This window comes from Archocentrus centrarchus, chromosome 7 (genome assembly GCF_007364275.1).
Source record: "Archocentrus centrarchus isolate MPI-CPG fArcCen1 chromosome 7, fArcCen1, whole genome shotgun sequence".
Lineage (NCBI taxonomy): Eukaryota > Metazoa > Chordata > Actinopteri > Cichliformes > Cichlidae > Archocentrus > Archocentrus centrarchus.
In genome coordinates this window covers 30,911,281-30,928,378 of record NC_044352.1, presented here as the reverse complement: position 1 = coordinate 30,928,378, position 17,098 = coordinate 30,911,281, and the positions used below count along the sequence as shown (strand labels likewise).

Below are 17,098 nucleotides of genomic sequence, written 5' to 3'. Positions count from 1 at the left end.
TAAAAAAAAACAAAAACAAAACAAAACAAACAAAACAGTTATAGATTAAACAGGTTTTTTCTCACCACATTTCAGCACCAAAACTGGTACATTAACTTCACAGAGAGCACAAAAGACAGATTCTGCACACATCAAGTTGAGGAAAACATGCACACACTGATGGTCTCTCAAAATCATTAGTTTTATGGGTGTTGAGTTTTGTTCTACAATTTCACATTTATTGCAGATTGCAATGTGTATAAAAATACATTCACTGTAATCAAGACTGTGAGTCTGTTACAGGTCAGGGTGAGGGAACAACAGCGGTACACAGCAGCTACAGTAAACACTCTGCTTCTCTTTTTCTTTTTTCTCTTTGTTTGTTGTCATTGGTAAATTCAGCTCAGTGTGTCTCAGCTGCAGTCACAGAATCCCCATTTTTTTAATGCCAAAACAATGATTGCACTCAACTCTCTGCTAACACTGAAATATGAAGTGCTTTCACTGCAATCGTCACCACCGTCACTTAGTGGTGGCTGCAAGTTGGCAATCCGGATATTAGTAACGAGAGTCTTCTCCTTATGGCCGGTCCTTTTAAGGGTTCCCACGGTGGGTCATCTGCCTCCATCTCACCCTATCCCTGAGATCCTCTTCTGTCACACCAACCCTCTGCATGTGTGATATCAGTAATGAGAGTAGTGATCTAATAATGGTACTAGTTGTAGTTGAAGTAGTAGCAGTTGTAATTACAGTAGCCTAAATGCTGTGCTAGCTCTTACAGCAATAGTACTGGTAGCAGTAATAACAGCAGTAGCACTGTTAGTGAAAGCTGCAGGAATGAGAGTGAATTCTACCATTAGTAGCAGTATAAACGGTGTCATACAATGAAAATATTCTTTGAGAAAAACTGTTTACAACATGGAACATTATGTGAAGTTCGCTTCCATGTGACATACTGTCTACAAACTTTGATGATTGCACTGCTTTTATTCAGCTGTTTCTAACATTTTCCTGCCCCATGACTGCAAAATAGCTCTGACTCTGACTCAGCAGTTGTGTTGTACTGTACATGATCCCCGGCAAATAAACTAATAAATCTAACTAAACAGTAACACTCCAGTAGTAGAACAAAACAGGAGTGCCACAAGTGTCAGTAGCAATTTTAGCAGCAGTGGCAGTAGAAGTGTTCAATAAGAGCCGTGTACACAACAAACCTCCTCAGGGTGGCATTGTGTGTGTTTTTTATACATCATGATAGCCACTGAGTGTGCTGCAAGTACACACTGAAACACTTCTAATGTTTACAAGCAGCCTGAAAGTGGATCATTTATCCAAACACTGAACGGTAATCTAACCTACGCAGGCAAATCAAATTAGGTTGGAGCCAGTGAAGTTCCTTTAGCCCTGCGGAGGTGTTTATAGGTCTGCTCAGCTGGAGAGAAAGCAAAACTTCTATTACTGATGTCATTAGGCAGCATGTAAACACGCTCAATGCCTATTCAATAGCTCCCTCATTCCCTCAGTCACTCGGCCACATATCCAGACATGATCATCTGTAAAAAAGCTCAGTGTGCTTTCTAGGTAGCGGATACTGATGCTTTTTTCTTTCATGGAAAATTGTGCTTTTAAATTTTAGCAGCTCACATGCTGTGATGTATGACGGCCCGGTGTGATTTAACATGTTTCAGTCTCAAATATACTGGTTTCTATGGTAATGTTATGTAAAAGACATTTATTTCTACATGAATGAATGATACAGACAAGAAAATAACTGCAACCCTGACTGAGAATATTACAGAAACCTCTTTTAGCATGGTTTCAATAAACCACCAGGAGGGGGATGGAAACAAGTTGCCAGACGTAAATGAAGCATATCAGCACAATGTTGACAACTACACGAGCCATCAGAAGAGTTGGTGTTGGGATATGAAAGTGATTTTATGATCGAGGCTCACTGGCACACATCCTCGCCTTTTGCTTTACTCACACCTTCTTTTCACTGACGCCAGGCCCTGAGGCCGGCCTCCCGTCACCGAGAGCCAATTACGGCGCGCCAAGCGGACGAGCCTTCGTGAGCCCTGATTTCACTGGTATAACATGCCGAACTCCGATCACGTGACGGTTAAGCGAGCTAACAGCTACGCTGGAGAGAGAGAGAGGGAGAGATTTTGCGAGAGCTGTGTATGAGAGAGCGAGCGAGTGTGCAAAGACCGTGCGGTGGAGTTATATTGCCATTACGCGCTATTACGCACGGACTTTCAGGAGAAGATCGCTCAGCTTTAAAGGAGCGGGATTCGGATTCCTTGCACACACAGGTGAGCGCGTAGGCGGCGTGGTTTACTAAAAAATACCTGTTCATGCGTGACTGTAAGCTTTCTGTGTATCTTATTGCGGTGCAGTGTAGTGTGGCTCTGACGAGTGAAAGACATCTGACATATATGCGCGCTAAAGTTGCTACCTGATAATGCATATATAATATTTGCGAAATCCCCACTTAGGCGCACGCTGTGTTTGCAGCAGCATTGACTAAATCCCGTATTTACCAAAAAAAAAAAGGTAATCTCGTGAGTGTGATCGGACAAGCTGTCACAGCCTGCAGCGCTAAACATGCCGTGAATTCCGAGTCAACCTCCACACCTGACTAATCACGCAGTGTGGTTAAAGAGCAAGAGAGCACAAAGCTGTCAAAATCTCTCCCTCTTTTTTGATGTTTAATGGCTGCAGGGTTACTGCAGTTCAAATGGTTTGAGACGTGGCCAAACCTATCCCAAACTCTATTACACCCCCCCCCCCCCCCCCCCCCCCCACCAACCCCCACCCTCCCATAAGGTATCACATAGATGGAGCAGCTGCAGACCACCAGACCCTCAATGTCATATGATGTTACCTCAAATGAAACCGTATCAGAGTGAATTCTGGCAAAAGATCATAAATTACATAAGATTGAAGGAAGAATTGTCTTTAAAGACGTGTACTTGGAAACTCAAAACTATCGAGCCATTAAGTAAGAACAGATTAAAAAATATATATATATTCAATTATTTATTTATTTTTACTCAGGACCACCTGGAGCTCCTCGCACTTCACAATGGAAACTGTTTTCTTTTTTTTACAGAAGAGGGCGCACCATCATTTTGTCTCTTCATCCAGTATGCATGCAGCCTTTTAAGCTTTTAAAGGGGGATTTTAGAGTCACATTTAATCATCATAAGCCACTCACTGCATGTAAGGGCATTTGATAATGTCTAGCATTTTTTTTTAATCCATGTAAATGTAGATGTGGTGCTTTGTTTTGTTTTGTTTGGCATTAAAAATAGACACTAAATCCCTCTTCTTCCAGTGACACTGAATGACTCCAAAACTGCGTTTGTGCTGTGCCTTTAATCTTAAATATCTGCAATGATGAGGAACTTTTTGATACAAACATTCACTTAGTTTAGTCATCCAGAAAAAGCTCTATAAAAGACAAGTAGAAAAACATGTTAAATGAGCACGTGGCTTTAATGTTAGAAGCGGGGAGAAATGGGAAACCCAAACTCCATATGGTCAACTCGAAGTCCGAACCAGCAGCTGCAGCATCCACACACCCACACACGTGCACAGTTTTTAAATTCCACTTCCTTCACACATGATTGACTTTCCTTTTGAAGTACCATCAGCTGCAAATCTCTTGAACAGACAACAGGTAAAGACACCCCCACCCCTCCCCAAAAAAGGTGTTTGCTGGTTTACTTATTTGTAGAGAAAAAAAACAGGGACTTGCTTGTTAAAAAATTAACTTATGTGTGAGTTAGAGAGACCGCAGACAGTGTTGCTGTGCTAGCGTCATGCTGGATTTTTTGGATTAACTATCACCCAAGAAGACAAGCCTGTAAAAAGTTGCATTTCATTAAAGTTGTACACAGTCAGAGGAGAGGAGTTTTGGCTTAAATCTCTTCCAGTGTCATTCTTAATGAACAGAACCATTTGTGTTTTGCAGGAACAAGAAAGAAGCTTTCATTAAGGTTCACCACAGCCTGATCTTCACAGCAGAGTAAAGCAGAGCCAACTGCCAGTCATCCGCACAGGAATGGTGGATCACTTACCACTTGGTGAGGAGACCTTCCTGTATTATACCGGCTCCCCAAAGTCTGACTATAGCTGCCTCTGTTGCCACACTAATGGTGGCATCATGGTGACTGATGCATGTACCTACCACCACCACCACCACCACCACCACCCGTACCAAGGAGTGACTCTCTCCTCCTCTCCTCGGCTCTCTGAGGATGACCTCAGTGACTCCTCTAGCCCTCGTTCGTCCCTCTGCTCTAGCCCCGAGTCCTCACCCCCGGTGGCACGACATGTTCTCAGCTCCAGCTATGAAAGCAGGAGCAGCAGGAGCAGTGGGAGCTCCTCGGGAGGAGAGAGTCAAGACAGCCTGCTGGACCTCCTGCTGTCTCAGGCCTCCCATACCACCTCATTAAGTTCTAACACCAACAGCAGTACTCTCTCATCTCCTCTTTCATCCTCTCTCTGCCTGTCCTCTCCACCTTCTTCCACCTCTTCGTCTCCTACTGCCCCCCTTTTACCCACAGGACTGGCTTGGGAGCAGCAGCTGAGTCTACTCCAGCAGCAGGCCAAAGAGGATTCTTATGAGTTCCCAGTCTTCCTTGATGAGCTTCAGGATCCTGCAGCGTTCCTATTTCAGCCCACTCTGGAGGAGATTGAGGAGTTTTTAGAGGAGAACATGGTTGTGGCAATGGAAAAAGAAGAAGGGTGCGAGGAGGTGATGTCCCCAACGTCAGAGGCAGAAAATTCAAGGACATTAGCAGAAGAACTTGAGTTAGTGTTGCAGAACTCAGATCAAACTGTGCCTGTGGCTCATTCTCCACTCTCCTCCCACACAGAGACCAAACATGCACCATGTGCATTAGACATGGACAGCTCATCGTCATCAGTAGATGCTAGCTGTGTAGCTAGCTGTGCTAACAGTCCTGCAGATGGGATCAAACAGGAGGACTGTGGATCACAGCCTTCCTCATCAGAAAGTTCCAGCTCTGCTTCTTCGGTGCCTGTCATCTTACAAATCCAGCCCATACAGATCAAACAAGAACCAAACTCCGGTGCCATATCAGAGTCTGACACCCAGAATCCCCAGAAATCTCAGTCCCAACAAACCCTGGCCCCAACCGATATCAAAATAGCTCAGCTCCTGGTTAACATTCAGGGGCAGACCTTTGCCTTAGTGCCTCAGCTGCTTTCTCCAGCTAACGCTGCAAACTCAAGCAAAGCCGGAGTCACAGCTTCATCCAAATTTGTCCGGATTGCGCCGGTGCCCATTGCAGCTAAACCTTCAGGGCTTGTGGAAGGTGGGTTAGGTGGCGGTTCAACTGCAGGCGTGTTCACAGGAGGTCAGAGGTACCAGAAGAGTGCAGTCGCAGACCTTATTAAAATGCACAAGTGCTCTTTTCCTGGCTGTAATAAGATGTACTCCAAGAGCAGCCACCTTAAAGCTCATCTCAGGAGGCATACGGGGGAGAAGCCATTTGCTTGCACATGGCCTGGCTGTGGATGGAGGTGAGCACAACCAAATGTCTTTATAGTATATCTGATAGTTCAAATAATGTCAAAAGTTAGCCATTACTTTGAGAGAGGAAGATAAACTGAAGCTATATGGCAAAATGTGTGCTCCTCTTGAGTTACACACAGCACACCTTAGATGAGGTCAGTTGTGTTAACTTTTTATAACATCCACCAGGTCACCAGCAACCCATCTAGAGATAGGGGTAGGGACTGAGTTAAAGTCCGCCCCATTTTAAAGAATCTGAATCTGTTTGGAGCACCTAAATGGAAAAAAATTAAAAGGTGTGATGTCAAAATCAATGTGTGAGATTTCATTTGAAAGGTGAATTTGCCTGTTTAGCATGGGGGTAAAATAAAACCTAGCTCAACCCCTTACTCAGTTACCTGGTGGATGTTAGGAGGTTAAATACACCTGTGGCATGCACCGTTGTATATATCCAAATCTATGCTACAGAGATTGCACTAACCCAGGGTTATCAACTTCCACTCTATGAGTCCATATACACATGAATAATGTGTGCAGGCTTTGATGAGGCACCACGGTGCTACACATTAGTGTGCCATGTAATGAATAATGCTCTATTGTCACGTTATTACACATAAGAAGTGAAACTCTAGGAAATGTAATCCATCAAGTGCAACAGCATGAAGCTGTCTTGTTGTATTACTTTACTTCTTTGTGCAGACTGAAACATGTTGGACGGGTTTCATGCTTCTCACAGAAAGAAGAGATTGTTCCATGTTTGATGTCACCATTACATTTAAAAGAACCAAAGATATTGTTTTACAAGCGAGAGAAAACTTTAATGAGGGTGTAAATATGTGTTAAACATCCTGAGAGACGATTCAGGAGGCTCCGTTTGAGTAGTTTATGGATGGGAGTGGATGGAGGAATAGATCCTCTTCAGGGAAGCTACACTCAAGGCTTTTTTTAAAGGGTTGCAATTTGTTCTTTTCTGCATGTTGGCTGTATCCCTGCTATCTGTGTGTTTTTCTACTGTGGTAAAATTGCAGATTAGATAGAGTGCCTTTTGAAGCTGTCTGCATGCAGACTTTGTCCCCTGTTAGTTATTCCGTTTGTTTGCTCTCTGTCTGCAGCCACTTCACTCTTGTTCATAGCAGAGGATCATTACAGAATCAAGTTTAACGTTATCGGTCTGTGATACCAACTAAAAGTTGCCACAAATTGGTTAGCTTTTCCACGCTTAAATCATTGCCTTCATTTGAATAGCGAAAATCCTGGTTTGAACTCTTAGATACAAAGTTCAAATGTCAGCTTTTTCAGTCATTGCCCAAGGATGCATATAGAGTCTTATAGATGTGTGTTCTTGTGTGTGCATGCTGGTGTATACCTTTCTACATATGGACAAAGGCCAGGTTACATTAGAGCAAGCACTGGTTAAGTTTAAATAATTCTGACAGGGATTTACATGTTGGTCCAGCTCCGCAGAGTTGTCCAGTGCAGACTTGTACTTACAATCAACACACTCTGAGGAGGCTGTGCTACACTTACAACCATTGCAAAACAAGGCCTGACATTTTTTAACAATATGCTGAACATTATGGGTGGATATACATCCAAGTATTTACACAGATATTATCTAATATCAAGTTATTGTGATCTATCGCTCATTATCCTCATAATCCCTTTTTGGGGTCTGAGACACGCTTTTTTCCCCATGTTCTGTAGAGAAATAATGTGCTAAATGCATTTGCAGTTTCAGTTGTCCTTTGGAAGTCCGTATCGTTCCATCAAGCTAGCTGACGAAGGACAGACGAGCTGAGTGATACCACTCTCATGTCTTGGCTTTACGGTGAGGTTTCCAAACATCCAGCTGAAATTTGATGAAGTCACTGCACCCGGCCGCTCATTGGAAAGGAACGGTTGCAGCTTATTGATGTTAGCTTTCTGCTTTTCCTCAGATCAAATAGATGAGGTCAACAAAGCTTTTATTAGTGAGCTTGAAATGGAATGAAAAGGAGCTTTTGGCTAGCTGTTACCCTCTTTTCCAATCATAATGCTAAGCTAATTAAGCCTGTGCTCTGATCTGCAGCCTAAAATGAATTTGTATTGGAAATGGGCCATCTTCGAGAAAGCTACAATAAGATTATTTTTTAATTAGCAGATACATGGACATAATGTATGTATCTTAGATAAAAATGTCACTGAAAGCGTACATTGCTTAGAACTGGGGATACCAACGTGTTTGTTTTGCAGTTCAAGTAATCAGTTATTTAGTTACTCTTTTGAATAATCAGTGTGATGCTGTTAAAATTTCCCCACATTTCAACATGTCCTCCAATTCGAACGACAGTGTCGGTCGTTTGCTCCAAAATGACCAATATCAGCATTTCCAAAATGAGCTTCTCCATGTAGCTTCACGTGTTATGTTGCTCACCTCAGTGTGTAATGTGGCTGCAGCTCAGGAGGTAGAGCAGGTCACATACTGATCAGAAGGTTGGCGGTTTAATCCCAGGCTCTTCTTCTAGTCTGCATGCTGAAGTATCCTTGGGTAAAATGCTGAAGTGTTTGTATGAATGCGTGTGAATGAGGCATGTTGTATTTAAGTACAGTAGAAAAACACTATAAGAACTAGTATATTTATTTAATGTTTAAGCTTTGTGGCATCTAAGGCTATTTAGTCCCCACAGACTTTTCAAAAATCTGAGAAAATCCATATTTACGTACTTCCTCAGGATTTCCCAGAGAAAACCAAACACGTTATTCACACGCACTTTTGTGTTTGACTGCTACAGGCTTCATCTTATTTTAAAACGTAGGCACTGGTCATAAAACGTGCCTACAAAAAAATGACCTATGAGGTCATTTTTCCCACATTTTGCTTCTTGTAACAAAAAAAAATTCTAAATTTCCAATCATGGAGCAGCTCAGCACTTTTCAAAGTAGGACACCAGTGGTGAGGTCCACTGAAGAGGAGAATGATGCAGGCGCTACAACTCAGGAACAGCTAGATGTTAGATGAAGCTTTTCTTTAAGTGTCCTAAAACAAACAGTATCCCAAGTTCTTCTCTGTAGTGACAGCAGCAGCAGCAGCAACAGCAGCAATTCACTGTATTATAAAGTTACCTCCTCCCCACTCCTCCCCCCCTGAGTCGGGAAATGGAAGTGTAAGGAGTCAGGCTCCTTGTACCCTCTGTAACCTAGAGTAGATCCATGTGTTGGCTCCTCTGAAGTAGACAGGAGTGGTATTTCATTGGCTGGATTCCCACATATAACTCAAAGTTATATTCCTTCCTTTGCCAAACTGCTTTCCTTTTTAAAGGCTTTTGGAATTCTATTCCCCTCTTGTGACCATCTGGTCACATGTAAACACTTTAATGAACGCATACAAGCAACACACACACACACACACACACAGAGTATTTTCATCTCAGGCCTGCATGGTGACTCTCATGTGAAGGTTGTGTTGAGCGGCTGGGCTGGAACCCAAGGTTTGCTGTAAAAACACTCCAGCATGTGTGGACTCGGCATCTGTCATCGGGGCTGTGGCTTGTTTTCTTTGTCAGCTGATGCATTCATCATTACAACAAAACAATGTTGGGTGGTGACGGAGCTGTCACAGTTGAATTTAGCCTTAGATGTGGACACTTAGAGCTCAAAAGTGAGACAAAGGAAAAAGAAGAGAGGGCACTTAATTTATGATCCCTCACTCATGATGTGTTGTTGATCTCTCGGGGACCACCATGAAGAGAGAGCCGCTGCTGTTTGGCTAGATAAAGAGATAATATCTATTTTGTAAAAATCATTCAGAAGAGATTCATGGCCTTTGTATTGGTTTATATGCAGGAGGCATACTTGGGTGATTTTTTTCATCTCATATACATAAACATGGGAACACGCAGGGCTTTAAAGGGACAGCGTACACTCAAAAAAGAGTGGCGAAATAAAGGATGATCTATAAAAGTGTTTACAGTATGTGTGCCTACCAGTATCTGTGTTATTGTATTTTTCCGGGTTTGTAACCAGCCTGACTGCCACACCTTTCGGGCTGTTTTTAAATGCTGCTTTGACGCAGATCTAAGTTCAGGGACAAGCTAGAACAAAACCTGCATATGTGTTTCCCACAGGGCCCACGCTAGTATGTATATTATGTGTTGTGCTGCTCCATGTCAAGCTGCCCCAATGAGGTGCAAAAGCCACAACCCTCAGAGAAAAACACAAACTCGAGAAATCAACAAAATTGCCTCTAATCCTAACCCTTGCAGTTATGAACTCTCTGAACTCAGATTGTGGACACTCAAGAGTCCACAATCTCTGGCATGTATAGAAAGCTGAGAAACTAGTGAGATTACTACGAGGAATAAACTAGAGAAAAAGAATTAAAGCAGGAGGGGGCATGAGGTGGAGGGAGACAGATGGTGGGGTGGCAAAAGAGAAAGGACATGTGATTAATTTCATGCCAAAAAATGTGGATTTGAAGAACAGTGAGGCTATCTAATTTCATAACTCCTGCATGTATGTTCTGTTGAAAAATCTCCCTGGGTGCAATATGTCATAGTTAGGCTCAGGCCCAGGTTTAGTCAGAAGAATACACATGCATGGGTTCTACTGTGCCCAAACTTGCAGCCGATATAGTATAGCTTTAGGGTTTAATGCTCGCATGCACGTCATCCACTGATTACCAAGCGTGCAGTCACATAAAGAAGAGAACTTACAGACATTGATGAATCTCTTCTTCCATTTATATGAAATGTTCTTGAGGTAGGGTTAAAAAAAAAAACAGATTAAAAAAACTGCTAATCGCTTTAATATTTGCAAAAGACTTCAAAAGACATAAGAGGACAGTATCACAAAATTAATGTAACTCAAGGGTAAAGGGAAGTGGCAAATGAAAAGAACTATTATCCAGCTACAGTTTCCCTTGGCTCATTATCAAAACTACAACTCAGAATGTTTTTCTTGTGTCTTCTAGATGTGTAACAAACATCAAAGCTTTTTAGTTTTACAAAAGTACATTTTATAGCTACATTCACGGCTACAAATAGATTAAAAGGAGTAAAACATCCCTGTTTGTCTTTCATTTGCCTTTTTTCTGTCACTCAGTTAACCCGTCGAAGAGCGAGCTGTAGCTCAGACGTTTTGAGAAGGTTGCATCAACGCCTTTATGTTGACATCAACATCTACATTTGTTTAACCTAAAGTTACTTCATGATGTCAACACATAATAACTGGTGAATATGATAACTTTTAGTGTCAATCTGATATGCTGCCCTCAAGAGACCAAAAAGTAATGAATTATATGTGTTGAGTTTTAGCTTGTGACTATTACACTGTGTACAGTCATGAAAAAGAAGGTACACCCTATCACTCAGCAGCATGTAGAAAGACCTTTAACAGCAATCTAAAATAATGTGTGACTTTATCAGTGTCAAGATGATGAAGACACGCACATCTGAAAAAATCAAATAGGGTGCAGGAACACAAAAATAAAACAATGTGAAAAGGCGGTACGCACACCTAAAGAGCTCCTGAATGAAATTTGAATACAAAAGCCTTGAAAAAAGTAATGTTTCGGGCACAGCTGCCCTTCTTCAGACTTAACGCGTCAGTGTGTCAGATCATCGTGGAGGAATTTGGGGCCCACGCTTCGTTGCTTCAGTTCATTGAGGTTTGCGGGTGTTCGTTCCTGCAGAGCTCTCTTAAGGTCCAGCCTCCGCATTTCAGTCCTGTTGAGGTCTGCGCTTTGACCGAGCTATTGTAGCACCTTGGTTCTTTTCCTTTTCAGCAGTTCTGTTGTAGATTTGCTGCTGCATGTTGCATGATCGAATTTGGGCCAAGCTTCAGCTGTCACACAGATGGCATCACATTTGACTCTAGAATACCAGAAGCCCGAACCGCCATGCTCGGCAGTTGGTATGAGGGCATAAATGCTGCTTTTTTGTTTGTTTGTTTTCTCGCCAAACATGGCGCTGTGCATTATGGTCAGACATCTTCACTTTGGGCTCGTCTGTCAGTACATTGTTCCAGAAGTCTTCTGGTTTACTCAGATGCAACTTTGCAAACCTAAGCTGTGCTGCCATGTTCTTTTTATAGAGAAGAGGCTTTCTTCTGGCAACCCTTCCAAACAAGCCATACTTGTCCTGTCTTTTTCTAATTGTACCCTCATGAACGTTGACATTTAACATGCTAACTGAGGCCTCTAAAGACGGTGATGTAGCTCTTTTAGCTGTTTCTTTCAGCATTGCACTGTCTGACCTTGGGGTGAATTTGCTGGGAAGTTCACTCCTGGGAAGATTGGCAGCTGTCTTGAATGTTTACACAGTCTTTATCTCTTTACAATGATAGGCGTCAGAAAGTTTAGAAATGACCTTATAACTCCTGGATTCATAGGGAGCAAAAATTCCTTTTTTAAGATAATTGCTGATGTCTTTCCTCCTTGTGTTAACGCACACCTGAATGCTGCAGACTAGCAAACTTCCAAAACTTCTGCCTTCATAGAGGTGCTCACACTTGCCGATGATCAGTTTATGAGCGATTATGTGAGACTTACAACTGAGAAGGAGCTCAGCACCAACGACATGAGACGTCTTTATTTAAGATTCTTGCTTTTTCAGATGTCACAGCTTAGCTTTATAAGCTCTGTCAGTTATCTTCTTTTTATGACTTGCCTATTAAAATGATGAATAGGCCAGTTGTGTAATACATGTCTGGAGTGGAAATGTTTTGAAATAACTGTGAGTGACAGCTTTACATCTCTGAATTATCACCTTCATATCTACAGCCTGCTGCTGCTACTGGAAAATGTGCTAGAAAATCAATCTGTGTTACAGATCATTCAGATCTTAACGGCTTTGCTAATATATACAGAACCAAATCAAAGTATACAGGTAATGCTCTATCATCCACTTAACCCTTTGCTGACATGATACCCAAGCTGGCTGAATCCCATAGAGACCACAGCAGAGCAGGCCAGGAATAGACTGGGCTTCGATTTACAGTGCTCATGTGTTAAGCTAAATATGGGATGGCTCTTTAACTTCACAGAGAAGTCGCAGGGCATACTCACACCTATCAGGTTGCCCTCAGATAAAACAGCCTGGCATGGCTTTCATATTATTGGCAGCTTAAAGCGTGACTACATACATTTTTTGTTGCTTTTTTTTTGTTTTTTATATATATATATATATATATATATATATATATATATATATATATATATATATATATATATATATATATATATATATATACACAAACAGATCACATCGCTGACAGTAATAAAGTATAACATTTGGAAGTAATTAGTGGGGAATTATTGTAGTAGAATGTGTTTAATGTTCAGTAAAACTTGATCAATTCATTAATCACGTCCTCGGTTTCCTTTCAACAGATTTTCTCGATCAGATGAGCTGTCCCGACACCGTCGCTCCCACTCAGGGGTGAAACCGTACCAGTGTATAGTCTGTGAGAAGAAGTTCGCTCGCAGTGATCACCTGTCGAAACACCTCAAAGTCCACCGCTTTCCACGAAGCAGCAGGACAGGACGCTCTGCAAATGGACCCCTCTGACCCCGCTCTGGCAGGCTGATGGAGCTGAGGGAAGGGGAGGGAATGACAGAGGAGGGGCGGGGTGGAAGGGTGACAGTCCAGATGCCCTTTAAAGGAGTTTGTACAGGACTCCTTTTTTGCCCAGATGTGTTTATGTTCAAACGCGTGTGCGTGACGTACACTCATGGTACTGTGATAATTTATTGGGTGACAAGGAAAAGACTGTAAAAAACTAAAACAGAAAACTGTTACTTGACAAAGCACCCTCACAGGTGGAATAAGCTTCTTGTATATTACAACTTTATTCTCAGATATTTTAGCTAATCTAATTTGAAGAAAGAATTGCTATTTTTTACACTTTGAGGTGTGTGCTATTGCTAATGTTCAATCAAAAGCCTTATATCAATAGAAAGGTACACTGGGGGGTTGGCTACTATTTAAAACTGCGGATGCTATGGCGACGAGTTTACTAGTTGTTTAAACGAGAAAAAAGGAATCAGACTAGTTGACTAGTCTAAAAGGCAGAACACTCAAAACTGAGCCCAGTCTAATGGACAAGTTTAACATTGGCTATACAAATATTGTATAAACTGTTAATCACATTCCTCCGTAATCAAATCATGCTTTAAATGTGTGATATGTGTGGCACTTTGTGCTGTGCATAATGTTGCACACACACACACACACAATGATTAGTTTGCAAGTGTAGCTAACATTAGCTAGCGCTAGCACCAGCAGCCCTCCCTTCTTGCATGCTAGCAGCGCTGACATACAACCCTTCATTTTCTGTATCAACAAGTTGTTTAGCAAGAGCAGTAACATTTAAATGCCTGGTCAACTAGTCGCATACATCCCTGTTTAAAAATCTCCATTTTTCTATACTCGTCCCGGAGCCAAATATTTTGAAAAGTAATATTAGCAAAAACTTACTGCTTAACGGCTTGAATTTAATTTGTTGCACGGCAACAAGAGCTTACTGGGCATAGTAGGAAGTAATGGGGACTATTAAGGTCCTGTTTAATTCTTTCTCAATAGAAAAAAAAGACATCAACATTCCATTATTTTTGAATCAGTCGCTTTGTTGCCTTAGGGGTCTGTAGTGACCTTGAACATAAGAACAAAGCCCAAGTTCATGCTGAATTGCGACTCACGAAAAAATATCATGTAATTTGCACTGATACACATGACATTTTTTGTTTTTCTTCTCATACTGAGGATTTGGAGAATTTTCTGTTGTCTGACTCTTTTTGATTCATCTTGTCAAAACATTGCTAATCCTAATAATTATAAACTTTATGTCTTTTTAAAAAAAAATCAGAGCAGTTCAGCTACATCCACTGATGAGCCTGATAATATTTCAAAGCCAAGCTTTAAAACTGTGTCTTTGTTCATCTCATATGTCACAACTTCTCTTTAATGATCTTGTTACAGCATATCAATTATTACTTAATGTGACTTTATTTACTTTATGTCACTGCTGTCATATGATACAAAATGCTGGTATCAATGTGAATCTTACATCTTGATTTTTTTAAAAACTTTTGAAATTACATGAAATGATTTGCATATAAAATATCAAATAGTTTTTCTATTTGGTAGCCAGTTGATGAGACTAGAACAAAGAGCACCAAAGCAAATGCATTAATGACAGACTGTGTAACTTTTGCTAAAGAATTGGCCAAAGTTGTCATAAGTTACAGGATTGTAAAAAGTTAGCAAGAAGTTAGTCAGCCACCAAAGCTAGTGTTAGCTAACTTATATTAGCTAATGAATAAAGTATAATTGGAGGCAAAATACCCATAGTATTGCATTTTTAAAAAAGAGCGCTGTATCGCTGAAGAATTTAAGATTTTATTTATAAGAGAATAAATGTATTGCCGCTCTCAAAAGTTGCAATGACTTGTTTTAACATATGAAATATTTTGTGCCTAGCTTAAAGAGGTACCAAACAGCCATTTTTTTCCACTTTCCTCCACAGATCAAAACTTTAAAAAGCTGATTTAATTGGACGTTTTTTGCACTTGTTATCCACTGAGAGTAGAGGTTTGGTGTCATTGCAACATTAAATAACTCATCTAAAGGGAATCTTTATGAATAATTTCTCTTACCGTGATCTTACCTAAATGTGATTTGTTACAGCACATTTTTCACAGTGAATATCACATTCAAAAGTATCCAAGAAACATTATTGTCTGTCCTTGGTTTTGAACATACTGGTTGTTCTAATAGAGATATTGCACTGTAAAGGAACAGTGACTGTTAAGCTTTTTTCATATCTCACCTACCTGCATAGATTGCTTTAATCTCTTATTCTGCGTTTCAGTTGAATCAAACCAAACATCGTGGTAGGAAAAGCAGATGCTGCACGGCTGCTGAGTTCAGAGCAAATTTCTGTGCCATAAATTTGAGAATCATTTGACAAAATTCAGTATTCAAACCGATTTACAATCGGGTATTAAGAAATAGATGCTTTGTGACTTTAGAAATGAATGATTTGCAGAAATGATTGTCAAATTCTTCTGAGTGTTTGGTGCGCCGCCCCTGACACTACATGAAAGAAGTGTATTAACTCAGTCAGCCATTCCTTCCATGCAATTAGAAGAAACACTTTACTGAATGGGTGTCATACATGAGCCCGTGAATGTATGTAAATACTGTATATTCATCTAAAAGAGAACTGAAATATTCTTCTAGTGATTTCTGTGATTGTGAAAGATTTTTAAGATTGTAAAGAAAGTGTACATAACATGATAATTCAAATATATTGTTTAAAAATTAGGTAACTTAGTTTTTGTGAGGTGTGTACATAACACATTATAAAATTATCAAATGTTTCATGATGCGGCTGTGATTTTGTAAAAAGTCAAAAAATACATTTGAGCAACAATTTATTTACCTGCACTTGTTTTGGTGTTGAAAATAAAATAACATCTGAGCGAGCTGAAAAATAAGAGTGTCAGATAATGTGTTATGAAACACGTCAGTTACAAATGTGTTCTGTACATACCCAACACAAAAAAGAAGAGCCAAAAATGTTATTTTTTTGCTTTTGTTCTACAATGTAAAACATTTACAATAAAAATAACAAAAAAAAGGATTTGTTTTTATTGTTTATCAGCCAATAAATAGTTGCTTTCGATTTATTATAGTATGTTGCTTTCCTGGTGTTTCCTCTGATACATTTTAGTCACTCTGATGATAAAAGTGTCAGATTTAGGGCAGATTAATTAAGTGTAATAAATGCAATAACCAAGCGCAAGTAGCAAGAGCCTAACTGACTCACTAATCTCATTTATAAATAAGTGTAATTCCAGAAAGCGATATTTTTATTTTTGGACCTTAAGTCCAAAGACTGATCTAGTCTCTATCTCAAGGCCGCTAATTTTAGCTAACATTAGCTACCATGTGTAACTGGTTGTTCCAGCCCAAGGCTTGCTCGGGTTACTGACTTATTCAAATTGCAATTTATGAATGAAATTATTTCATTTGCAATCAAATGGATGCGTTGTGGCTTCTTCCAAAACTTACAGAGACTTGCTTTAATGTATGCCTTTATAGAAAATATTTTACCTTTTTTTAAAAGAAGATCCAGTGAAACATAGATCGAAAACGCTCAAAGGAACTAAATGTTAACTGACGGTTAACATAATGTGGGCTAGTTATTACACTGAGCTAATTACTCTGAATACAGACCATACAGCCACTTCAGCTAATCCAACCTTAGAGCAACTAAGGAGGAGCTCAGAATTACAGGAGCATATAATAGCAAACAGCCATTTCTGACACTTAAAAAACAACAAAATATTACATTATGTTAGTCTAACATTAACACAGGGATACACTATATATACTGGAAACAGCACAGCCTTGGATTACATGTCTGGCAGTGGATAGGCACTGAACCACACATATTCAACCATCGCTATAGCGGCCTATATTTGTCTCATATATCTTTCTGCACATTTCTGTACAATGGTTAAGCCATAGTACAAGTTTATGGATCGTAAATGAACAGTTCAAATGAACATCAGACAGATTATAGAACAAA

At 40.3% G+C, this 17,098-nt stretch overlaps 1 protein-coding gene across 1 annotated transcript; it reads left to right on the top strand.

Moving 5' to 3' along the window:
• Window positions 1-2,157: 2,157 nt before the first annotated feature.
• On the top strand, window positions 2,158-16,103 carry LOC115782524 (Krueppel-like factor 15). Its single transcript, XM_030732727.1, has 3 exons — window positions 2,158-2,294; window positions 3,959-5,535; window positions 12,894-16,103. The coding sequence occupies exons 2-3, from the start codon at window positions 4,049-4,051 to the stop codon at window positions 13,069-13,071; spliced, it is 1,665 nt and encodes a 554-aa protein (XP_030588587.1). The 5' UTR covers window positions 2,158-2,294; window positions 3,959-4,048; the 3' UTR covers window positions 13,072-16,103.
• Window positions 16,104-17,098: the final 995 nt, after the last annotated feature.